This window comes from Gadus chalcogrammus, chromosome 22 (genome assembly GCF_026213295.1).
Source record: "Gadus chalcogrammus isolate NIFS_2021 chromosome 22, NIFS_Gcha_1.0, whole genome shotgun sequence".
Lineage (NCBI taxonomy): Eukaryota > Metazoa > Chordata > Actinopteri > Gadiformes > Gadidae > Gadus > Gadus chalcogrammus.
Genome location: NC_079433.1, coordinates 2,809,170 through 2,834,977, shown reverse-complemented (window position 1 = coordinate 2,834,977; position 25,808 = coordinate 2,809,170). Strand labels below are relative to the sequence as shown.

At 46.5% G+C, this 25,808-nt stretch overlaps 3 protein-coding genes across 3 annotated transcripts in view; all 3 read left to right on the top strand.

Moving 5' to 3' along the window:
• Nucleotides 1-2,191, top strand: part of LOC130375653 (class I histocompatibility antigen, F10 alpha chain-like) — an 11,456-nt gene extending 9,265 nt beyond the window's left edge. The window contains exons 5-7 of the mRNA XM_056582694.1: nt 201-317; nt 1,001-1,068; nt 2,100-2,191. Of these exons, the coding sequence (XP_056438669.1) occupies nt 201-317; nt 1,001-1,068; nt 2,100-2,111 (197 nt within the window). The 3' untranslated portion in view covers nt 2,112-2,191. The remainder of the gene's footprint in view (nt 1-200; nt 318-1,000; nt 1,069-2,099) is intronic.
• The window catches only part of LOC130375606 (major histocompatibility complex class I-related gene protein-like), a 124,407-nt gene extending 120,893 nt beyond the window's left edge, over nt 1-3,514 (top strand). Inside the window, exon 10 of the mRNA XM_056582634.1 lies at nt 2,138-3,514. The gene's annotated coding sequence lies outside the window, so the exon portion shown is untranslated. The remainder of the gene's footprint in view (nt 1-2,137) is intronic.
• Nucleotides 3,515-11,913: 8,399 nt separating this feature from the next.
• On the top strand, nt 11,914-24,671 carry LOC130375652 (class I histocompatibility antigen, F10 alpha chain-like). Its single transcript, XM_056582693.1, has 8 exons — nt 11,914-12,159; nt 18,232-18,498; nt 20,245-20,523; nt 20,866-21,165; nt 23,214-23,318; nt 23,570-23,599; nt 23,911-23,978; nt 24,219-24,671. Exons 1-8 carry the CDS (start codon nt 12,099-12,101, stop codon nt 24,222-24,224), a joined length of 1,116 nt encoding a protein of 371 aa, XP_056438668.1. The 5' UTR covers nt 11,914-12,098; the 3' UTR covers nt 24,225-24,671.
• The last annotated feature ends 1,137 nt before the right edge of the window (nt 24,672-25,808 follow it).

Sequence of the window (25,808 nt, the reverse complement as noted above, 5' to 3'; positions counted from 1 at the left end):
ATGAATAGGGCTAGGCTCAGATCAGTCCCAGAGTGACCCTGAGCTCCAGAACAGATTCTAGAGGAATAGTTACACTGACGTTGTGTTAGTCGTGTGTGTAGCATCACGTGACCGTTGACATGTGGTTCAATGATGGAGGGGTGGATGGGGGAGGGTCTCTGTCCATCATCTATTATTACACACCTGATTGTATTTGTTTGATGTACCTTCAGAGGTCCAGAGTGGCCTCACCATCCCCATCATCATTGGGTTCGTTGTTCTCCTCCTCGCTGCTGCTGCTGCTGTTGTTGGAGTCCTTCTGTACAAGAAGAGGAACGGTGAGAGGATCAAACTCTCCAGGAGGACAAACACCTGGTCTCCACCTGCTCCTACTTCCTGTCCCCTTCCTACGATCTGATTGGTTGTCTTTACCCACTGGTGGTCTGGTGGTAGAAACCTCTCCACCTCTGAATGATGAACCTCCTCCAATGTGCACTGAGATGTTGTGGCATTAAGAATATGAAAGTATAATAACATCAGGATATTCACCACTGTTACAACACTAAACATTTCTCTTGATCCTTAGTTTCAGAGAAGCATCACAAACCAGTTGGTGATTAAAATGAGTGTTTAGAGACCTTGGTGACTTTTCTAGCTCACTGGGTTATACAGCTCTGTATATCTAGATACATCTAGCTCACTGGACTATACAGCGCTGTAGATGTATTTACATCTAGCTCACTGGACTATACAGGTCTATAGATCTAGATACATCTAGCTCACTGGACTATACAGCTCTATAGATCTAGATACATCTAGCTCACTGGACTATACAGCTCTATAGATCTAGATACATCTAGCTCACTGGACTATACAGCTCTATAGATCTAGATACATCTAGCTCACTGGACTATACAGCTCTATAGATCTAGATACATCTAGCTCACTGGACTATACAGCTCTATAGATCTAGATACATCTAGCTCATGACTTCACCTCCTCCCATTCTGATACTTCCCAGGTTCTGACACCAGCTCTGAGAACACTGAGGGGCAGAATCCGGCTCCTGAGGCCCAACCTCTGATCACAGTCAGTACTTTACCACTTTACAATACTTATTCAGAGTCATATGTTTACAGTTATATTTGTTTGCAGTCTACTTTATCACAGCGATAGTAATACAACTATTAACAGTACTTCACCACAGTAAAGGTACGGCCACACTGAACGTGTTATGCACGTTAGAGGTCTAGAAAATCAGCATTTTTGCATCGGGAACCATTGGTTTAGGCGTTTAGATGCGTGACACGCGCTAAAATACCGCGTTAAGCGCGTTGATTTAGGCATTTTACACACCTAAATAACGCGCCCAACGCACCTACTCGCGGAGTTCAATATTTTTTTCTTTTTACGCTCCTACGAGTGACGCTTATCCGCGATAGCCAATCAGCGTTGAGCTTGACCCGACGTCACTGGCAGAGAGACGAGGACGGACGCTCAGCAGCTGATAAGGAGCGCCTGTAGTTGGTGTCCTGACGGGAGATCCTGGCACCATCCCGGGCTAGCAGGTCATCAGACATGGCCCAAGTCAACCGAAAATACGTCTGGAACCGGCCGTCATCCAGGCGGGGTTCCTGGAGGAGGTGGTGAAACTCACCCAGCTGTGAGCGCCTACGGAGGATGTCATGCGCCCAAACACGACGGCGTTTGGGTTTCCTACTCTCCTCGAACTCCCACAGCAAATACAGCGCAGCGATGGTGGTGATCTCGGCCATGTTCGTGGAGCAAAAGAAAAGTAGCGGGGGCCAATACGTTTTGGGCGGGCTCATCTAACTCCGTAGGCGCGTTAGGTGCGTTGAACCATTTTTGTGACACACAATGATCAAGCGGCAGGCTAGGCGCGTAATGCGTTCAGTGCGGCCATACCTTAATAGATTAACAATCATATTTGAACAGTACTTCATCACAGTAATATTCTAACAGTACCTCATCACACTAATAGATTAACATTAACAGTCATATGTTAACAGTGCATCATCACAGTAATATATTAACAGTACAACATCACATTGATAATGTGTTTAATGTTTAATGCTGACTTGTACTTTCTTGCTGTTTAGGTTTGTAGTTAAATCATGAAGAGGCTTCTCACGTTCAGCTTCCTAAAGCAGGATGCAGTGGATCGCAGTTCATTTATAATCCTTACAAACAGGCTTGGGACTTCAGCTAACTAAAGATGCTGTATTTGCTTAATAACAATAACATTCATACTTAACTTTATCTTGATAACAACCATTTATCCGTAAAAATTGTAAATCAATTAGATCGCTGTATTTCTGATAGATTTGATTAACTCAGCTGGCTTAAACCTGCCTAATCTTTCACTGATGCTTGGAAACCATGGCAACACGACCTTGCAACAACGGCTAGCACAATCGAGCTAGGCTGCTCTAGCATGAATAGTTTTTTTTTGTATTTTTACAAAAAAATTGGAATTGGATTAAATATTAATCTAAATGTAAAAGTCGCTGTACTCTTGTTTGGGGTTATTTGGTCAATATAATCCCCCAAAAAATCAGAAAATATTCTCAATATACGCTTTTTATAGGTTAGGTCCTTTCATTTAGTGAAGTTATTGGGCTTTGTGTGACCAGAGTTCATATCTTTGATGATCTTCCTCCACTAGCGTCCTGATATCAGATGTCTTATGCTGAAAGACAAAACACACACGCACACACACACACACACACACACACACACACACACACACACACACACACACACACACACACACACACACACACACACACACACACACACACACACACATTAAACCACACATTCATAAACACACATATCAACACACATTTAGCTGAACTGTATACATCTAAACATATATATGGATGAAGATTAGATATAGCTAAAGAATATGGTGAACATTATATATAACTGAACGTTATATCTTTCTGAACGTTATGTATCAATGAACATTATGTATAGCTGAACATTGTTGATAATGATGTAATGCTGAATATATATTAAAGCCAGCTGAACATAATATTGTAAGAACAATTCATTAAGGGTTACATGAAACTTGGTCGCTGTAACAGTGTGTGAGCATCAGTCCGTCTGATGTTGGAGTCAGAGTCACGTCTCTGTGGATAATCTCATCGAGCTGTTCTTCTGAATACATCGATATGAAGGCGCTAACGGGGCTGCTGCTGTTGGTCTTTGGTCACGCTGTGTCCTCAGATATTACTGATGACAGTTTTTCCTGTTCAAAACTATTATTCCATAGTTGACTACTAATCAATAGTTGACTATTATTCAATAGTTTTTTTCAAACGTTTCAAAAGGTTTGTTTCTGGTCCCTGAATAGAAGACTTTTAGTTGTTGGATTTCCTTGTAAAACTGAAAACCATTCGCTTATCATCCAAAATGCGACCAGTTAATCCACAACATGATTAATCATTCACTTTGAATATTCATTTGATGATGTTGTTCATGAATCAAATAAATATAATCTATTATCGCTGCCAAACATTAAACTTCAGTTTGAAGTGAATCCGTTTAAATATACTTTTAATCCTATTTCCACTCATCTCTTAGTAGGTTGTACAAACAAATCCAACCTAAGGGATGACAGAATTTAATTCCGACCAAATTCCTGTTTAATTTAGAATCAAAATAATTAAAAATTAAGATTAAATCATGTTTTTAGATAAACGAAAGGGTCCCACGTTACCTGTACGGCCAGGGGGCGGAGCCATAGGACAGGGGGAGGGGCCATATACCTGTCTGTTTGCTGGGATGTACAGTATTATGGTGCGTTCACATCGCTGGGAATTATGGGGAAAACATTTTCGCGACGTCAGAAAGTTCTCGTGAACGACACCTCATGCCGCTCTTATGATTCTGCTTCCGTTCAGCAACTGGGGCCAGATTTGCCCAAGACTTGCCCAGTTGATGACGTATGGTTTACTAGTGACACTCATGAACATGACGGAACAGGAAAGTTTTACTCAATATAAAAGAATCAACCATCATATCACATTCTTTACTAGAGATTGACGTTGTAACCGTCTGTTGGCATCGACTTTGCTCAGTTTTAAACGTTGTGTACTGGTAAACCAGCTCTGGATAAAGGTATGTGTAGCCTTCCACACAGTGGCAATACGATGTGCTTCTCTTAAATAAAAGCTAGTAGGTGATAGGCTACAAGGAAATAAAGGCGTTCGAACTTGAAACTGATCCTGCTAAGTTCTGTTTAGTTCTGACTGCTTTTTATCGGATAAAAAAAACCTGCTGTGAAGATTTCGATACCCAACGCACATGAGCGGTCGCTGTCGGGAACACGTGTAAGCGTGAGCGTCATCTGTCTGTCTGTCTGTCTGTCTGTCTGTCTGTCTGTCTGTCTGTCTGATTCACTATGAGGATTTCCTACATGGCGTCGTCTGGACTCTCTCCTTCCCAGAGTTTGTTGCGGTTGGGACGATGGATGAGGTTCAGTTTTTTCACTTTGACAGCAACACCCAGAGAATTGTACCCAAACCGGCCCGGGTGAACCAGCTCACCAGAGATGACCCCGACTACCTGGAGAGGGAAACTGGATACTTAGTGAGTCACCAGCAGGACTTCCAAGGCATGCTTAAGACTCAGAAGGAGCGCTTTAACCAGAGAGGAGGCAAGTTTACATCTAATGTCTGACATCTACCATGTAATACAGTATGTATTACATACATACTGTACATATTTGTATATATACACATAATAAATATAAAACAAAGTACACACAAAGTAGCAGTACTCAGTTTAGTAGTATTTGTACATAAACTGAAGAGACCAAAGCCTTTTGTGTGTGATCTTTAGTGTCCAGAATCCAAATAATAGATCAATAATATACGATTACAATCTTATCTACAGTTTGATATGTCTCATCTCATTAAATTTGAAAATGTTTCTAAGAAGTGACTGCATCCAGGTCCGGTCTACCCTCCAGCTAGGGGGCTTCTGCTGGGCTCCTGCAGGCCAAGGGCCCAGGGTGGGGGTGTTGGTGGACCGGTGCATTGTGGAGGTCTGGTGGTACTGATCCAGGGCCTGGTACCGGTAGTATCACGCTATGAGAATGCTGATGAGGGTGATGATGATCAACAGCGTTATTCTCATCATGGATATCATCCATAAATATAAATAAATAAAATAAATTTGATTTGATTTGATCTTTATTTAGGATATTATCAATCTTATGGTGGAAATTTACGGGATAGAAGTATTGACCCTAATGGGTATATGTAGGCGTGTATGTGTCTTTATGTAGGTAAGTGTATGCATGTATATGCAAACACACTGTACGTATGACATTTGGTTTGTTACTCGATATAAGCTGAAGCTTCTGCCCTTACCCTTTGGCTATGACCAATAAAATGCATTCATTCATTCATTCATTCATTCCATGTTTCCACCGAGGAGAACTCTCTGCGTGTGTGTTGACGGCTGCTTTAACCTGTTGCCCTCTGATTTCTCAACGCACCACAGGTGTGCCGCCTCACCAGCCCCAGACTCCAGTCAGACTCGGCCAGGTGAGGCTGCCTGGACCAGCCGTCCTCCACACACACGCCCACGTTGACCCGCACCACCAACGGGAGGCTGGGGAGCATCCCCGGCCTCACGAAGCCGTTACGCTCCAACGCGTGTTTAGCAGCTCACGTAGCTGCGTCTCAGTTCTGTCCTCCCCAGGTAAGGGCGGGTCCAGTCCGGGGGTTCTTCATTCCCCAACACGACCACCCAGGGCCGCTGCTGGCCATTTCAGCGCCCTACGCGAGCGGGAGTCTCATATAGGTATAGGTTACCTAATATAGGTAAAAATATGTTTTTAACTATATTAGGTAAAAACATCTAATTAGCCGAAATTGAGTGATAGGTTAATCAATGAAGAACAAACAACGGTGGGCCTCTTCATAACTAATTTACATATTTTTTTAATTCATTAATGTATTTTTTTATTTATTTTTTTTACAAACCTTAATTTTTGGTGCCCCCCTCAGGTACGCGGTGCCCTACGCACTCTGCACACTCTGCGTATAGGGAGCGGCGGGCCTGCGACTAACACACACACAGGTCCAGAAGTCCCAGTCTGCCAGCACTCAGCGGTTAGAGGAAGCCTCCCCCACCGGGACCCCATAAGGTCCAGTAGCAGAACCCTGGAGGTCCAAACGCTCCTGTGGAGCCAGCACACAGCGGGGGGACGCCACAGTCCTGACACAGGGGGCGGCATCCCATAATACTCCCAGAGCCGGGAGTATTATTTACTGCACAGATTGTCCAATGCAATCCGTGCAGTAAATAAATCGCTGTCTCTGAAGGGACAAAGGGCAGTCGGACCCTTAAACTTAAACTAAACATCAATATTTGAGTCAGTGTGTGACGTGACTTTACAGACGAAATCGATTCAGCACACCACGGTGCATGTCCTCATTCTCTCTCTCTCTCTCTCGTTCCCTCCCCCCCCCCCCCCTCTCTCTCTCTCTCCCCCCCCTCTCTCTCTCTCTCCCCCCCCCCCCCCTCCCCCCCCCCCTCTCTCTCTCTCTCTCTCTCTCTCTCCCCCCCCCCCCCCCCCCCTCTCTCTCTCTCCAGAGCGTCCGCGGGTGTCTCTGCTACAGAGGAGCCCCTCCTCCCCAGTGGTGTGCCATGCTACAGGCTTCTACCCTGACAGGGTGGTGGTGTTCTGGAGGAGAAACGGCCAGGAGCACCATGAGCAGGTGGACCCCGGGGAGGTCCTCCCCAACCACGACGGGACCTTCCAGGTCAGCGTGGACCTCAACCTCACAGCTGTCCCACAGGAGGACTGGGGGAGGTACGAGTGTGTGGTCCAGCTGAGAGGCATCGAGGACATCTCCACCCCCCTGGACCCCGCCCTCATCAGGACCAACTGGGGTAAGACTGGTGTTGGAGGGGATGGAGGTGGGGAACACATGTCTCACCACCTCCACCTGACCTCATCACAACCACTGCCAGGTGTACCTGGACACTGCTGAAGCTACTGGGTAAACACACAGCTCTCAGGAGTAGCTCACTGCAGCAGAACAGGGTGGATTGTGGGTAAATTAGTTCTATGAATTGGGCTAGGCTCAGATCAGTCCCCGAGTGACCCTGAGCTCCAGAACAGATTCTAGAGGAATAGTTACACTGACTGTGTTAATAACGAAAAGCTGTGTTTCCACCCAAATTACCCGGAACTTGGTTTCAAGGAACCAAATGGTTCCTTAAGCCGATTTCGCTTTGCGTCTCCGCCACGGTCAAAATTCCTGCGAAGATTAGGCCCATTCAGGTCCTTTTACGCCAGCGTGTTCCATGGACACGATTCATCCAAAGATTAGATTTGAGGTTTGGTTCTGTTTGATATAATTGGCCCTAATGGATGGTGCTGAGATTCGTGCTAAGGAGCCAATTCTGATATTTTCATACTCAAAGCCTAGCGAGCGTCAAACACGAAAGTTGACAGAGAATCTCTGCCAACATGTCGACTAAAGATTTCTCACACCTTACATCTTTAGGTGATTTGATTACATAGTTTTACTTACCTCATATTTTGCCATCATTTTTTTCTTCCTTTTTAACCAAATATTGGGTTGCATGGAGGTAACTGACCTTGGTCCGGTCTGTACAGTTTTCAGCTTTCCAGGTGTATAGATATTTAATCCAACCCATATCTCTCTGTTATACAAAACGGACCAGGGCCTAGTTTCCCGATCGTGATGGATCCACGCTCCTCTTAACATGAACGGGTAGGTAGAAAAGGCGTTGTTGTGCCTTACCCACGGCAGAGGTGATGTCTGTCCTCCAGGACAGATCGTCGGCCACAGTCACGCCCAGAAACTTGAAGTTGGACTCCCTCTCTACCTCCTCCCATCCGATTAGGAGTGGAGAGTGGCTGAGGTGTCTGGCCCTGCGGAAATCGATGATCACTTCCTTGGTCTTGGTGGTGTTGAGAACCAGGTTGTGATCACCACACCACTCTCCCAGTCTCTCGGCCTCCCTCCTGTATGAGTTCTCATCACTTCCTCTGAAGAGGCCAAGTACTATTGTGTCGTCAGCATATTTCACTATGAGGGTAGATGGAGAAGAGGAGCAGCAGTCATGAGTGAAAAGAGTGTAGAGAAGTGGGCTGAGCACGCAACCCTGAGGGACCCCGGCAGGGTGAGGGAGACATGCTTGCCAATCCTGACATGTTGTGTGCGGTGTGTTAGAAAGTCCAATATCCAGTTGCATAATGTGGTGTTCAGGCCAAGTTTGTGTAGTTTGCTGTGTGTGTCTGTTTGGCAGGATAGTGTTGAAGGCTGAACTAAAGTCAACAAAAAGGAGTCTCCCATACGTGTTCCTGTGCTCAGGATGTTCTAGTAGAGTGTGTAACACAAAGACATTGGCATCCTCTGTTGACTTGTTCTTCCGGTAAGCAAACTGATTAGGATCTAATGATGGCGGTATGGAGGCTTTAATGTGTTTCATGACCAGCTTCTGAATGCTTTGAAATTGAAATAAGATTGACCAATGCCCATAGTCTCTTTTTTTCTCACGTTACCTCAGCATCCTCACGCATCCGCCACGTCACCCCCTCCTCCACATGTTCACATCCATACACCTAGCACACACTTCCATTCCCTTACCCCCCTCCCCACCCTGCAAACACAGCAATGACAAATGGTAAGTTACTCTGGACCTAAAAAACCAACATAGCAATTAGTCTACTTTAAAATAAAATGAGAGCGCTTTAATTCATTACTTCCACACTTTATGAGAAAAACAAAAAGGGCCAGAGTTGACTTATTAGCTTAGCTTTTTCCATTTCTTCCTCTTGCGTGTACTCTCACTAAGGAGACGGGTGTGTCTTGCGGAGCTCCAGCAGGGCCTCCAGTGGTGGGGTGTAGTTCATCGTTTTCTCACCGTCTTGCTCTTGCAGAGCTGAAGGGAACCGGAGTTGGGTTTTCCCTGATTGACCGACTGCCCGTGCATTTCTCCTGTTGACATTACATTTTCCCGTCCATGGTATCAACTCTTTTACAACCGATGCCAAACACACACACACACACACACACACACACACACACACACACACACACACACACACACACACACACACACACACACACACACACACACACACACACACACACACACACACACACACACACACACTGCCAGTGATATGTGTACGAGATAGGCCTACTTTCTCGTGAGCACCAGATGCTTTCTCGTGAGCACCAGATGCTTTCTCGTGCGCACCAGATGCTTTCTCGTGCGCACCAGATGCTTTCTCGTGCGCACCAGATTTCTCGTGAGCACCAGATACTTTCTCGTGCTCACGAGAAACGTTTTTTTTTTTCATGTCCCTTTACGGGTTCCGTACAAGAGCGATATGAGCTGTACATATTTTGGACAGCGTTGCGTTTTGAGCTATTGGGCGATTTTGCATCTTTTACAGATTTTGGTGTGAACGTACAGTAACACCGGATCCGTCGGCCAATCAGATCGCGGTTGTGCAAATACACTCCACGCGTTTCCTGGATCCATTTTGCAATAACAAGCAGGAAGAAGCAGGAATAATCCGGCCGTTATGTCTTTTAAAGAAATATGGAATGATAGGATTGTTTTTAGTCACCTGTTGTTGGTGTCATCTTTTGTATTTATGTCCGCACATCGGCTTTGTAGCGGAAAGCGATTTGATTGGCTGCAGTATGCGACTACAGAGGTCAAGGAAGCATGCTCAACGGCCGCCCTTTTAAGGACGCTACGTCATAGAACGCCGACAAGCACTGTTCCAATGTTGAGGACACTCGAAAGCCGCGCCATTTTCGCGTCCTTTGTTTTTGAGAATTAGACAGCTAAGATGTCTTTTGGCCGAGTTTTATACCGCCAGCCTCTGTGCTCCCGCTACTTAGTTCGATTAATGGTAAAATTAGTCGTTAGATTAGTCGACTAATCGAAAAAATAATCGCTAGAATAATCGTTTGAAAAATAATCGTTTGGGACAGCTCTACTCGGGACTGTGCATTGGATGTTGGGGTCGTCGGGACGTCTGAGCCCTAAGGTGGGGGCTGTGTGGCGACTCCTACCCCCCCGGGGAGTCTGGGTAATGGGGTATTCATAATGTTGTTTGGGGAAAAGGGGTTTTATTGTCTTTAGATAACTTGTTTATGTTATTGGGTTAAGTGGGGTTAACGCCGGGTTTGGGGTCTTTATTGTTTGTGTGTTTATTGTGTGTAGTGTTGTTGGCAACCGTTACCCGGAGTCAGTGGCGGTTCTACGTCCAGTTACGCCCCGGGCAAGACTTCTTACAAGCGACAAGCGGGGGGGGGGGGGGAGAGAGCGATTGTTGACGGGGGGGGGGGGTTGTATCGTATCGTGAACCTACGGACTTCAGTGGGGGTTTCATTCCGTCTGTGCACGGCACCTTCTCAACGAGCAGGTGTGCGCCTGCAGCCAGAGGGGGCGCCAAAATACCTATTCCCCACACAATGTTATGTCGTACTTCATTGATAACCGCTACGCAGCGTGTTTTTTTTATTGTACTCCTCGTGGCGCCCCCCATGTGATTTGGCGCCCCCCACAAATATGCCGCCCCGGGCGGCTGCCCGGTTCACCCGTGCCTAAAACCGCCACTGCCCGGAGTCGTATGTCCGTCGGTCAGGTGTGCCGTGTTTTCTGTTATGTGTGTGTGTTTGACTAAAGGCAGCTCTCGGGGTCGTGCGGTGTACTGAGGCACGAGAGTTGCGCCGCCGTTTAAAGACCGATTTAGGGTCGTTTTAGACGCAGAGACGTAAGCACGTAATTTACACAAGGGACTTGTTTTAGACAAGTTTTGATTTACGGTTCCCTTAAGGATTGCGCGTGTTGCAAGGGGATTCTCCGCCAGAACAGTAGGGGGAGCAACAAACGAATCTGTGGGCGTGGAGGTGGAAATCGCTGGCTGTGGTTAGCTGGCCAAACACAGTCTTTGCGAGCTGCGTAGGGCCGTAGTGTTTTAGTCGCATAGTCAGGAATTTTGGGCGACGCACTTAAGCACGTAAGGGGGGATATTTTACCGCGCAAGGGGGGGTTATGTATCTTACGTGCTTACGCGTTACGTCTAAAACAGAGCATATATCGGCCTTTAACCTGGGCTCCCGTTTCGTCCTTCCCGCGCTGCTCGCCACAATACGTTGCTATATGTTGCATGGACGTAGCTGGTGTTAAAAACCACTGTCAACAATGTAAATTGAATCGCTCAGAAGATTACATTATTTATGTATACCTATTCATGTTTGTGTTTAATCTTTTTTTTAGGGTCAGCCCAGCAAACGGAGGCTTTTGTGCACCTTAGGGTGGCGCACAAACATGTTGTCAAATAAATGCACCACCGATCATTTGCAATGTTTGTAATTTGTAATGAACGTATATAATTGTATTTGATACAATATACTTATGTGTTCAAAGCACTCGTAGATTGTAGGTATATATGAATGAATCAGATCAGTTGAATAATATATCCAAATAAATACATGATTATCATCACTTTCTTTGTCTTTTTCCCCCTGCATAATAGTAATCAACCATACTGTAAATGTGACGCATGAATTAAGTTCTCAGACAATTTCACTTAGTTTTATAAAAATTGAATGGATTTTTCTTTTTTAATAAAGACGATCAACGGCAACAAAGCTTTTGTGACTTCCTCAAAGAGGCTCCATGCGAAGGAGACATGACCGCATTCATAACAGACAAAAGTCAAATAAATATCGATCAACTTGATTGCTTCGATGTTTTATTCATAAGCGCACTTGTGTTTACAAGCGTAAACGCAGTATTAAAAAGCGGAGGCGCTTCCACACTACTAGCAAGTCGTTCCAAAGTCCGACGTTACAAACGCTAGGAAGCACTCGAGCTAGCACTCTAGTCTCATCTCCATAGGACGCGACTAGCAAGGACGCGTCCTAGCAAGGCTGCAGCCTTCACTTTGGGAAACAGCCTAGTCCCCATACGTCCGACACGCCCTCGGCCATCCGCCGACGGACGCATGTAGTGTGAACAAGGCAGTCACTTCTCTGTGGATAATCTCATCGAGCTGTTCTTCTGAATACATCGATATGAAGGCGCTAATAGGGCTGCTGCTGTTGGTCTTTGGTCACGGTGTGTCCTCAGGTAAAAGTACGTTTTTACTTTTCAAAACTATCTTTCCAAAAGGTTTGTTTAATTGTCCCTGAAGAGACGATGCTTAGATTCCCTAACTTGGTTGAAAAGGATTTGATTATCCTCTCTAATGAGTTAAATTAATCCACAACATGATTCAGCTTTTACTGTGAGTATTAAAAATAATATAGGCCTACTGTAAGAACAATTATTCTGGGTTCAACTGTGAAAACAACTCCAACGCGCTGGTTTGATGACGTCGTTCCTAAATGTGCAATCCATTATCAGAACCAAACATTAAACTTATGTTTGGAGGGAATCCGATGTACTTTAAGTGTACTTTTAATGATAAGTAGCCTCTTATATTAACACTCAGAGATATCTCAATATTAACTAATATTAACAATGTCAACGTTCTTGGATAATCATCACGCACGCGCACACACGCAGACACACAATAGCCTAATATTGCTATAATCATTGCTATCAATATATTATTATTCATCTCATTTTCGTCCGCTTATCCGGGGTCGGGTCCCGGTGGGAGCAGCTCAAGCAGGGGGCCCCAGACTTCCCTTTCCCGGGCCACATTGACCAGCTCTGACGGGGGGATCCCGAGGCGTTCCCAGGCCAGTGTTGAGACATAATCTCTCCACCTAGTCCTGGGTCTTCCCCGAGGTCTCCTCCCCACTGGACGTGCCTGAAACACCTCCCAAGGAAGGCGCCCAGTGGGCATCCTTACCAGATGCCCGAACCACCTCAGCTGACTCCTTTCCAAGTAAAGGAGCAGCGGCTCTAATCCGAGTTCCTCACGGATGGCTGAGCTTCTCACCCTATCCCTAAGGGAGACGCCAGCCACCCTTCTGAGAAAACTCATCTCGGCCGCTTGTACCCGCGATCTCGTCCTTTCGGTCATCACCCAGCCCTCATGACCATAGGTGAGGATAGGAACGAAGATCGACCGGTAGATCGAGAGCTTTGCCTTGCGGCTCAGCTCTCTTTTCGTTACAACGGTGCGGTAAAGCGAACGCAATACCGCCCCCGCTGCTCCGATTCTCCGGCCAATCTCACGCTCCTTAGTACCCTCACTCGCGAACAAGACCCCGAGGTACTTGAACTCCTTCACTTGGGCTAAGGCCTCATTTCCTACCCGGAGTAAGCAATCCGCCGGTTTCCTGCTAAGAGTCATGGCCTCAGATTTAGCGGTGCTGATCCTCATCCCAGCCGCTCACACTCGGCCGCCAGCCGATCCAGTGAGTGCTGAAGGTCACAGGCCGATGATCCAATGAGGACCACATCATCTGCAAAAAGCAGTGACGAGATCCTCAGACCACCGAACTGCAACCCCTCCCCACCACGACTACGCCTCGATATCCTGTCCATGTTTTGGACAATAACATCAATATATTATTATGAAATATAATTATTATATTATTAATTATTATCCTTCCAATGATATACAGAAATTCACAAATAGGCTACTTAAAAACATTGAAATAGGTTCGTTATTTCAATAATTGTTTATTATTTATGTCAGCATGTGGGGTATTCCGTAAAGCCGGTTTTATCACATAACCGGGTAAGTTAACCCAGGGTTTGCGGTAACCCTTTTGTTTTCCGTTCCAAAATGAACACGGTATGTGAGCCTACTACATGATCAAACCTGGTCGGAGCAGGTTTTGCGCAGGTTAAGTTTGAAACGTAACCCAGCTCCTATCATACAAAGAGCAATATTGGCTGAGTACTATGCCGAGAGGCGCTTACAACAGAAAGTATAAAATAGTCCTAACGGACTTGCATCCACTGGAGAATGTTCGATCGTAGCCGGCGGCTTCATTACAAGCACTAGTCCAGGGCTATTCAACCTCCTTAACAAGTGGGCCGAAAAGGAAAACCACTGGGGGTTCATGGGCCACACAGAGTAAAACTACGTGAATGAATCGCTACAAATAAATCATACTTAAAGTAGTGTTAACTTAATATATATAGTACTACTACATGGAATAAACTTGTCAGACGCATTCCTTCCTTCTTCACTTTTAATCGTATCATTATAAAAGATTTTGTTCTCACATGTTTTGGACACGTATTTAGAATTCAACAATGTTGTTTGAATCATCACAAAACAGAAATACTGCACATATGAGACATTTTGAGCCAGTGATTCTGTGAGAAAGATTGCACTGCCTTGTTTGCCTAGTTTGGCTCATCCTGAGACACTCATGCAGCTTCTCATAGGTCATGGAGCAAAGTGCCCTTGTTCTAATGTCATTCATATGAGAAAAGCTAGACTCACACGTATCGGTTGAGCCCAACATTGTCAGAATAAGTGATGCCAGTTCCTGATTGTGGGGTACTGATACTGGCTAGTATCACCGGCTACAAACAGAAACCTGATTTGCATGCAACTATGTTTCTCCTTTTATTTTATTAATTTTTTGCATGCAACCTTTTGCGGGCCAGAAAAAAATTAAGAGGGGCCGCATTTGGCCCATGGGCCGCTAGTTGAATAGGCCTGCACTAGTCCATCTTCCAAAAAAAAGAAACATTTGGAACAAATGCACTGTTGCACGCACACGGTTTGCATGTGTTACTTCGAAGGCAAACAAAATCTAAAATACAAGAAAAACACAAAAATATTTTTTTTGCATGTAAAAGTAAATTTTCTTGCTGTCAACTTAATCAACTGTTGTGCCAAAGCTAATTGATTCAGGTAGAAAAACTTATATCATACATGTTGATGAACTACCAACATATAAAACCATGTAATCATGCTAGCTGAAGATTAGCCTGAATTACTAAGAGAGGTCGTTTTTTCTAAAATGGTGGTGGTGGGGGAAAGTGAGACAAATGCTGCGGGGTAAAGTGAGACAGGGTCTCACTTAGTTTGTCTTCCCCAGAGTTAAGTTTAAGGACTACTTCATGATAGGAGCACCTCCAGGAGCCAAAAGTACCTCCACCAGAACGGGATGGATGAATGAAGACACCTGGCCTGAGTTCCTTGATCACCTGATACAGCACACTAACTGCACCCCTGACTGTCCCATGCTGCTTATCCTGGATAGTCTTAAGGCTCACATCTCACTCAAAGCAGTAGAAATAGCCAAGAGCAACGGTATTGTTCTGCTCACTCTCCCTCCCCACACATCCCATCGCATGCAGCCTCTCGACGTGACCCTGTATGGCCCGTTCAAGACCCAATACAGCCAAGCTCTTTATGGGTGGATGAGATCTAACCCTGGAAAAACAGTCTCCATCTACCAGATTGCAGGACCTGTGAATGAGGCCTTCATGTCAGCAGTGACACCACGCAACATCACTTCTGGATTTAGGTCCAATGGGATTTTCCCATATAACCGAGACATTTTCCCTGATGGAGCGTTTGCACCATCCATGGTGTCAGACCGGCCAAACCCTGAGCTGCAGCCTGCCACTGCAGATGATCCGGATGGTCCACCCACTGCAGCTGGTCCACCCGCTGCAGATGGTCCACCCGCTGCAGATGGTCCACATGGCTGTGCCCCACCAGCTGACAGATGTGCCACGTGTTCCCAACCGACCTGGGTATGTGTCTCCTCGCGAAATCGTACCACTTCCCAAATTTTCCCCCAGAACACAAACCAAACGAAAGCGTGTGAAGACAGCCATCATAACTGATACTCCTGAGAAGCAGGCAATTGAAAAGGCTTATAAAGAAAGTCAAAAGAAACCGGCAGGGAAAAAGCAAAATGGCAAAGAAAAGGGAAAACCGAAAAAGAAAGCACCCAAAAAGAAAATCGTAGTTAGCAGCTCTGAGGAGGGTGATGTCCCTGTCCCACTTGATGATGTGTCTGACGAAGAGAGCTCTGAGGATGAGAGAAGGGATCCAGGAAACACAGATCTGTCCCTGGGTAACTTTGTCATATTTAACTTTGCAACCAAACACAGGAGCTGACAGGATTCTAACTGTTACAACATGTGTTGTTATGGTAGTTTCAGAGTGGATAAAGTAAGTGGATCAGTTTACCCCCAGCTGATTCACTTTACCCCCTTGATTTCGCTGGTCTGTCTCAGTTTACCCCTAAGATGGGGTAAAGTGAGACACAAGACCACTTTTTATAAAACAATCATATTTTCACTACCCTTCGTCCTGAATACATTCTGATAATTTCCATTGATAGGAAACATCCTGAATTAATGGGAAATGTGTAAATTTGACTGATATGTAATTTTAGCTTGCTTAGAGGGGAGCAAATGTAAAAAAATGTCTCACTTTACCCCACTCTCCCTACATATTTTTTTAGAAGAAAAGGGTTATGTGGTAGGAACGTTAAGAATGCTTAACTGGGATATGCATATATTCATGGCTCAAATATTAAGGATCATGCTTTTGACATGTAACTAACGCATTTACGAGGTCAGCGATCTGCTGCCAGGCTTTGGTTCTCCGGGTTGCAGAGGCTTTAGCGTTCCCTTTTCTTGTGATAATGTCCTCCTCCTCTTCATAGCTCTACAGGAGAACATGGAGTTCCTTTTCATTGAAATAAGCGGCCTGTTTCGCCATTTCGATCAGGGTTTCCATGATCCATACATCACGTCTTTATAGGTTTGGCGTGGACGCGCACAACCCTAACGCCCCGTGCCCACTACCTCCGTCCGTTGCGTGATCCCTATTGACTTTGAATGGGGACGGACGCGCAATGCATTTTGGATCCGTCCGTTCCGTTGGAGCCTTCGGCTCAGTCAAGAAGTTGAAAAATGTTCAACTTTCTCCGCAGCGACGGATCCGTCATCCAATCAGATCGCGTATGCAAATTTAAGCACTGTGACGTGACTCGGGCTCTGACGATACTGGAAAGCGGGAAAGCGGGTCATCTTGCATCGCAACAAGCAGGAAGTAGCGGGAAGAACCCGGCGAAGCGATTTGATTGGCTGGCGGATGCCTCTGCAAAGACTACTCCCCCTTCAGTCAGCCACGCCTTCCCACGTCCTTTGACTGACGGAGGTAGTGGGCACGGGGCGTTACGCCCAGTGCCCACTACCTCCGTCCGTTGACTGATCTCCATTGACTTTGAATGGGGACGGACCCGCAATGCATTGTGGATCCGGCCGTTCCGTTGGAGCCTTCGGCGCGTCAGAAAGTTGAAAAATCTTCAACTTTTTCGGCAGCGACGGATCCGTCATCCAATCAGATCGCGTATGCAAATGTAAGCACTGTGACGCGACTCGGGCTCTGACGATACTGGAAAGCGGGAAAGCGGGTCATCTTGCATCGCAACAAGCAGGAAGTAGCGGGAAGAACCCGGCGAAGCGATTTGATTGGCTGACGGATGCCTCTGCAAAGACTACTCCCCCATCAGTCAGCCACGCCTTCCCACGTCCGTTGACTGACGGAGGTAGTGGGCATGTAGGGTAACGCCTCGTGCCCACTACCTCCGTCCGTTGACTGATCTCCATTGACTTTGTATGGGGACGGACGCGCAATGCATTGTGGATCCGTGCGCAGAAGGCTCCGTCAAAAAGTTGAAAAATGTCACCTTTTTCGGCAGCGACGGATCCGTCATCCAACAGAACACGTATGGAAATGTAAGCACTGTGACACAACTCGGGCTCTGACGACCCTGGGAACCTCCCCTATCCGTCAGCCACGCCTTCCGACGTCCTTTGACGGACGGTGCAGTGGGCATGAGGCGTGCATAACCCGTGCAGTGGAACCGACAGCTCTGGTTCAGTTGGCACAGGGTCAATCAACCTAGAGTTCAGCGTTAACTCTGTGTTTGTTAAACCTCCGTTCGTGGAATACCCCACTGGACGGCCAGGGGGCGGAGCCATAGAGCAGGGGGAGGGGCCATGTGCCTTTCTGTCGAGAGGGATGGACAGTTGTGACATGTCTGCCTGTCTATAGTAATGAAATGCATTAACCCTATGTTCGTCTCTCTCTCTGTCTGTCTTTCTACAGTAATATAAAATCTTAACCTGTCTGTCTGTCTACAGTGATGTACCGTATTAACCTGTCTGTCTGTCTGTCTACAGTGATGTACCGTATTAACCTGTCTGTCTGTCTGTCTACAGTGATGTACCGTATTAACCTGTCTGTCTGTCTGTCTACAGTGCTTCACTCTCTGCAGTATTTCTACACGGCTTCGTCTGGACTCCCAACCTTCCCAGAGTTTGTTGCTGTTGGGATGGTGGATAGAGTTCAGCTTGGGTATTATGACAGCAACATCCAGGGAATAGTGCTGAAACAGGCCTGGATGGACCAGTTCTACAGAGATCATCCAGGTGACCTGGAGACGAACACAGGAGAGGCTCTGGGTGCCCAGCAGAGACTCAAAGCCTTCATTCTGGATCTGAAGAAGCGCTTTAACCAGACAGGAAGTAAGTTTATCTAATGTCTGACCTCTCACATATAGATATCCATAATTTAACCACAGAATAAAGTTTCACCATGCTCCTAACCAGTGTTCGAATTACCCCACCAGCTTCGGGAGGGGTCAGCATTTCCACTGAGTGGGCGATGGCGTCATTAGAAAGCCCTCAAAAATCAATTTGCATACTCCCCTAACTGAAAAAAAAGGACGTACATCACATCACTATAACTATAAAGCAATATATTATTTTGGACTGAAAGTAGGACAGTAGGCTAATACCACGGAGGAAAGAAATGACAAACATCAAGTGACTCAATCTAATTTGTTTGTTCATGAGCTACAAAACTAGTTGACTTGCATTTTTTCACAACTCATAAGGAACCGTCACCTTGATACCGTAGCTCTCCTCGCAGCTCTATTGGTAGCGACGAACACACATAACCTGCATAACCTGCCAGTGCCGCCGGTGTTTCGTAATGGAGCAATAGTCGAGTGATGTCAAGTAAACAAAAGTCAAAAGATGCTGAAGGCACAGAAATGGTACAGTCCACTGTAGGGGTGTTTGAACTCCCCTATTCCTTGCATGATGAGCACAGATTGAGAAATACTACTTCTCGTAAATATTTCAGTACCCCCCAAACTGTCGTTATACACCATTTTTGGGGGTCCAAATCCCATTGGAGGGGGTCAGACCCCCCCAAACCCCCCCGTAATTCGAACCCTGCTCCTAAAAACACACACACACACACACACACACACATAAGCATGCACTCACGCACGCACATACACATGGTCAGTGTGGCAGTAAACAGTGTAGTATTACGCAATGTAGCAGTACTCAGTGTAGTTGTAATCAATGTTTGTATATACGTTTAAGAAGATACCAAGGCCTGTAGTGTGTGATCTTGAGTGTCCAGAATCCCAATATTAAATCAATACTATTTTTTCACAGTATTATCTACTGCTAGATATGTCTCATCTCATAAATCAATGAACATTATTCTAAAAGTTTGTAGTTAACATGACAAAATGGCCAACTCCAAAATACAAATACAATTAAATTTAATCCTGGAGGTGACTGTGTCTTTGTTTGTTAATCCGTTAGAGATAACCTCTGAACTGCTGAGGAAAGCCTCCTTTATGTATCCTCCATCGGAGAACCTGAGAAGTTCCACAGACAACGATTTCACAGCAAAGTACGCACACAGCTCGGTCCGTCAAGGAATAAATCAGACAAAGCTTATCCAAGATGACAAGAAAACAACAAAGATAGCTAGCGGTCTAGCTGTATCAGCTCCACTCATCTGCTGGTCAGATGAGGGGGTTGAGGGCGGTGTAGGGCGGTGTAGAGCTCTAGCTGGTCTTTTTTTTTTCATCTATTTATTAATTTTAGTTATTGTTATAATAATGTTCATATGGTTTGTGTTGTGATGTCTGTGTGTATTTGATGTTAATGAAAAATGAAATACATCTAATCTCAATCTTTCTCTTTTCCCTCCTTCCATTTCTCTCTCTCTCTCTCGCTCTATGCTTCTCTTTCTCTTTCTCTCACTCTATTCTCTCTCTCCCTATTCTCTCCCCTCTCTCTCTATCTCCACACAATTGTCTCTCTCTCTCTCTCTCTCTCTCTCTCTCTCTCTCTCTCTCTCTCTCTCTCTCTCTCTCTCTCTCTCTCTCTCTCTCTCTCTCTCTCTCTCTCTCTCTCTCTCTCTCTCTCTCTCTCTCTCTCTCTCTCTCTCTCTCTCTCTCTCAGGTGCCCACATTGTTCAGAGGATGTATGGTTGTGAGTGGGATGATGAGGATGATTCTACTGATGGTTATAACCAGTATGGTTATGATGGAGAGGACTTCATAGCGTTGGACCTGAAGACCCTGACCTGGGTCGCTCCAGTACCTCAGGCTGTCCCCACCAAACAGAGATGGGATCAGGAAAAAGCGGGATTACACTTTGATAAGTACTTCCTCACCGAAAAGTGTGTTGATTGGCTGAAGAAGCAGCTGTCCTATGGGAAGAGCACTCTGCAGAGAACAGGTAGAGTCACATGACCTGGTGAGTGTTGAAAGACTCATGTCTCTCTCTCTTCCTCTGCCCCCCTCGCTCCCTATCCCTCTCCCCCCTCTCTCGCCCCACACTATCCCTCGCTCTCTCTCCCTCAGCCCCCCACTCTCTCCTTCCCTCTCTCTCTCTCTCTCTCTCTCTCCCTCTCCCTCTCTCTCCCTCCCTCTCCCTCCCTCCCTCCCTCCCTCTCCCTCCCTCCCTCTCTCTCTCTCTCTCTCTCTCTCTCTCTCTCTCTCTCGCTCTCTCTCTCGCTCTCTCTCTCTCTCTCTTTCGCTCTCTCTCTCACCCCCTCTCTCCTTCTCTCACTCTCTCCAGAGCGTCCGCGGGTGTCTCTGCTCCAGAGGAGCCCCTCCTCCCCAGTGGTGTGCCATGCTACAGGCTTCTACCCTGACAGGGTGGTGGTGTTCTGGAGGAGAGACGGCCAGGAGCTCCATGAGCAGGTGGACCCCGGGGAGGTCCTCCCCAACCACGACGGGACCTTCCAGGTCAGCGTGGACCTCAACCTCAAGGCCGTCCCACCGGAGGACTGGGGGAGGTACGAGTGTGTGGTCCAGCTGAGAGGCATCGAGGACATCTCCACCCCCCTGGACCCCGGCCTCATCAGGACCAACTGGGGTAAGACTGGTGTTGGAGGGGATGGAGGGGGGGAACACATGTCTCACCACCTCCACCTGACCTCATCACAACCACTGCCAGGTGTACCTGGACACTGCTGAAGCTACTGGGTAAACACTAGGGGTGAAACGGATCAGTGTGTCCACGGTTCGGTTCAGATAACCGTTTTGGGCCTCGGTTTCGGATACGGTTCGGATTAGGATCATGTCCGTGATAGTAAATAGGCGGACTTTTTTTTGACGGAGGGTTTGGGGGAGAAACACAAAAATGAATGAGACCCACAGGCTATTTGCAATGTGTTAATTGACTGCAATCAGACAACTTGCAAGGCTTTTTTGTGCAATAAATGTTCCCCTAAATGCATTTGAAAACTTGGTGCACTGAGTGTAACATGTAAGGGATAACGGCCGACGAGGCTTAGAACTCTGGCGACGAGCGCAGCATGAAGCCAGAGTTGCCTCTACCTGTCCATTATTTCCATCGAACCGGTCGACCTCGAAGGCCGTTATCCCGATTATCACCCGTTTGTATTTATCTCCCGTATATTTAGAATATAATTGTATCAATTACTTTCTTTAAATTTCGGAATCGTGCGCTTGAAAAGCCCCGTTTGTTTTGAACGCTGACAGGATGAAGGGAGGGGCGGGAAAAGTCTCATTGGCTCGGGCAGCACTGGAGAGAATGCATTCCGCTGGGTCCTAAACACCTTTTGTATCGGACGTAGGCTACAGTCGGCAAAATACGCTACATAATGGTGCGGCCACACCAGACGCGTATCTCGCGTACTTTTTACGCGAGATACGCGCGTAAAATGTTGCTTGACCATTTTGTGTCAAAAATGGTCACATACGCGCAATACGCGCCATACGCGCATACGTCACTCGCCTAGATGAGTCCAATGTCCATGCAAGTGAACGGAGCGTTCCCTGCGCTGGAGTCTGAGGTAGGAAACCCAAACGCCGCCGTGTTTGGGTGATAGAGTTTAGATCGGGTTAGATTAAATAATCTCGGATATAAATAACAATAATCGGGTTAAATAACTTCACATGGTGTGTCTGGTGTGTTTCCAGCATTCGTAGTGTTGATCAGCAGATATATAGTCCGCCAAGATGTTGAGGTTGCTTAGTAACCAGAGACTCTGTCCATGCAAGTGAACGGAGCGTTCCCTCTTCGTCATAACTATCAAACCAAACATCCTTCACATTCACCGAGCGAACATTATGAAAGTAAAATGCACATTTCTCGCTAGAAATGTTTCCATAAAAGCATTTAATGGCGTAACTATGTTACTATTTCCACACAGAATAAAGAAAGATGTCGGCCGTATGCTTCTGTCCAAGCTCACTACTCTCTGCCAGTGACGTCGGGTCAAGCTCAACGCTGATTGGGCAACGCGGCTATCGTCAGACGCGTATCTCGCGTACTTCGCGTAAAAAGTTCAATTTTTTGAACTCTTGAAATGTACGCGATATACGCGCGTATAGCGCGTATTGCGCATAAATATACGCGCCACATACGCGCTATACGCGCGTACAATGTTGCTTATACGCTTAATACGCGTGAAACGCGTAATACGCGTATTAAACCAATGGTTCCCTATGGAAAAAATGGCGATTTGAGACGCGAAGTACGCGAGATACGCGTCTGGTGTGGCCGCACCTTAAGGCAATGCCTTCATGAAACCGAAATCCGCGGATCTCCAGAATGCTCCGAACTGTGGTAAACGAACCGAACGGATTCGGATACAATTCGAATCCGCTGCAGGCCTAGTAAACACACAGCTCTCAGGAGTAGCTCACTGCAGCAGAACAGGGTGGATTGTGGGTAAATTAGTTCTATGAATAGGGCTAGGCTCAGATCAGTTCCTGAGTGACCCTGAGCTCCAGAACAGATTCTAGAGGAATAGTAACACTGACGTTGTGTTAGTCGTGTGTGTAGCATCACGTGACGTTGACATGTGGTTCAATGATGGAGGGATGGATGGGGGAGGGGCTCTGTCCAACATCTATTATTACACAACTGATTTTATTTGTTTGATGTACCTTCAGAGGACCAGAGTGGCCTCACCATCCCCATCATCATTGGGTTCCTTGTTCTCCTCCTCGCTGCTGCTGCTGCTGTTGTTGGAGTCCTTCTGTACAAGAAGAGGAACGGTGAGAGGATCAAACTCTACAGGAGGACTGAGACCTGATCTCCACCTGCTCCTACTTCCTGTCCCCTTCCTACGATCTGATTGGTTGTCTTCACACACTAGTGGTCTGGTGGTAGAAACCTCTCCACCTCTGAATGATGAACCTCCTCCAATGTCCACAGTGACGGTGTGGCATTAAGAACAAAAAAGTATAACATGAGGATATTCACCACTGTTACAACGCTAATCATTTCTCTTGATCCTTCGATTCAGACAAGCGACACAAACCAGTGATTAAAATTTGTTTTCATTGAAGTTCTGTTCTAATGATTAACACCACTACCAACACAGAGACCTTGGTGACTGTCTAGCTCACTGGACTATACAGCTCTATGGAACTAGATACATCTAGCTCACTGAACTATACAGCTCTATAGATCTAGATACATCTAGCTCACTGGACTATACAGCTCTATAGATCTAGATACATCTAGCTCACTGGACTTTACAGCTCTATAGATCTAGATACATCTAGCTCACTGGACTATACAGCTCTATAGATCTAGATACATCTAGCTCATGACTTCACCTCCTCCCATTCTGATACTTCCCAGGTTCTGACACCAGCTCTGAGAACACTGAGGGGCAGAATCCGGCTCCTGAGGCCCAACCTCTGACCACAGTCAGTACTTTACCACTTTACAATACTTATTAAGAGTAATATGTTCACAATTATATTTATTAGCAGCCTACTTTATCACAGTGATAGTAATACTTTAACAGTTCTTTATCACAGTAATATATTAAGTCATATTTTAACAGTACTTCATCACAGTAATGTATTAAGAGTACATCATCACAGTGATAATGTGTGCGATAAGGTTTGATGTTTAATCCTGACTTGTGCTTCCTTGCTGTTTAGGGTTAAAGTTAAATCATGAAGAGGCTTCTCACATTCCTCTTCCTAAAGCAGGATGGAGTGGATCGCTGTCATCTATAATCATCACAATCAGTTTGGGGACTTCAGCTAACTAAATATGCTATATTTGCTTAATTACATTAACATTCATACTTTATTTTGATAAAAAAACATAAATCCGTAAGAAGTATAAATCAATTAGATCTCTGTATTTTTGATCGATGGATTAATCCTGCAATCTTTCACTGACCCTTGGAAACCATGGCAACATGACCCCGCCATGATGGCCATTTTGTTTTGTTTTTTGTAGCCATTGCATTGCTACATAGGCTAGCACAATCGAGCTTGGCTGCTTTTGCTTTAATGCTCTTTGTTGTGTTTTCTGTGTTCTTTGGGGAATTGGATCATCTTTACTTTTGTTATTCTGTCAATAAATTACATAAAAATGTAATATACTGTAACGACCTCGCCGGTGACATAATCATGTCGAGTCATTAGTTGAAGGTAATTTTTAATGGATCAAAAGCCAGGTCACAGAAACCCGTAACATTGTAACAACATTGTAACCAACAGCTGAAAAACCGGACCCAAACAAACCCCGGTTACCCCGGCAACACGGCCTCACTCGCGTGCAGGCCCCCACCCTCCTGTTCTTCCAAGGCCCTCCCCCAGCTGACCTAATGATTCGCCCCCCACGCTGATTGACAAGAATAACATTACAATACATGCACATAGAACAACTGGCATAACGGACAACGAAATATAATGTAACACATAACACACAAACTATTTAACTGTCCCAGCGTCGCTACATTGCCTCCCCCCTTCAAAGTTCCTCGTCCTCGAGGGAACAAACAAAGTCTCGGAAGCGACCCGGCGCTCTCCTCTCCCTACGAGGTCGCGTTGGGGCCACGGGGGGCTGGGGAGAAGCGCCTGGGGGCGAGAGGGGCCCACGAGTGTCAGGCCCGGGGGCGGGCAGGGGGAAAGGGAGGGGCGGGGCTGGGGGCCAAGTTGCTGACTGTGGTGATCGACAGGGATGGGAGACAAGGTTAGGGTTAGGTGGGGACCCAGGGCCAGAACACTGAGGTGTGCGTGTCCGGGGCCCATTCGCAACGGTGCGGGGAGCTGCAGGGCTCGCTGGAGTAGGTTGAGGGGTGGCGGTGCCTCGATAAGGGGCCAACCGGTCTCTGTGGAGAGCCACCCTCCTTCCCCGAGGTGGTAGCTGGACCCTGTACACCACCTCCCCCATCCTCTCAAGGACCCTGCATGGCCCGATCCACTCGCTATCGAGCTTTGGGCATCTTCCCTTCTTTCTTTGCGGGCTGTAGGTCCAGACCAGCTCCCCAGCCTCAAAGTGCCTGCCACGGGAACGCACATCATAGTTCCTTTTCTGCCTCACCCCTGCGCTCAGCAGCTGTCCCCTGGCGAAGGAGTGAGCCGTCTCCAGGCGGTCCTGGAGTCTCCTGGCATACTCTGGGCCGGGAGGAACAGGGGGAGAATCGGGCGGCCGGCCAAACGCCAGGTCAGCTGGGGTGCGAAGCTCCCTGCCCAACATCAGCAGAGCAGGCGTGCAGGACGTCGACTCCTGGACAG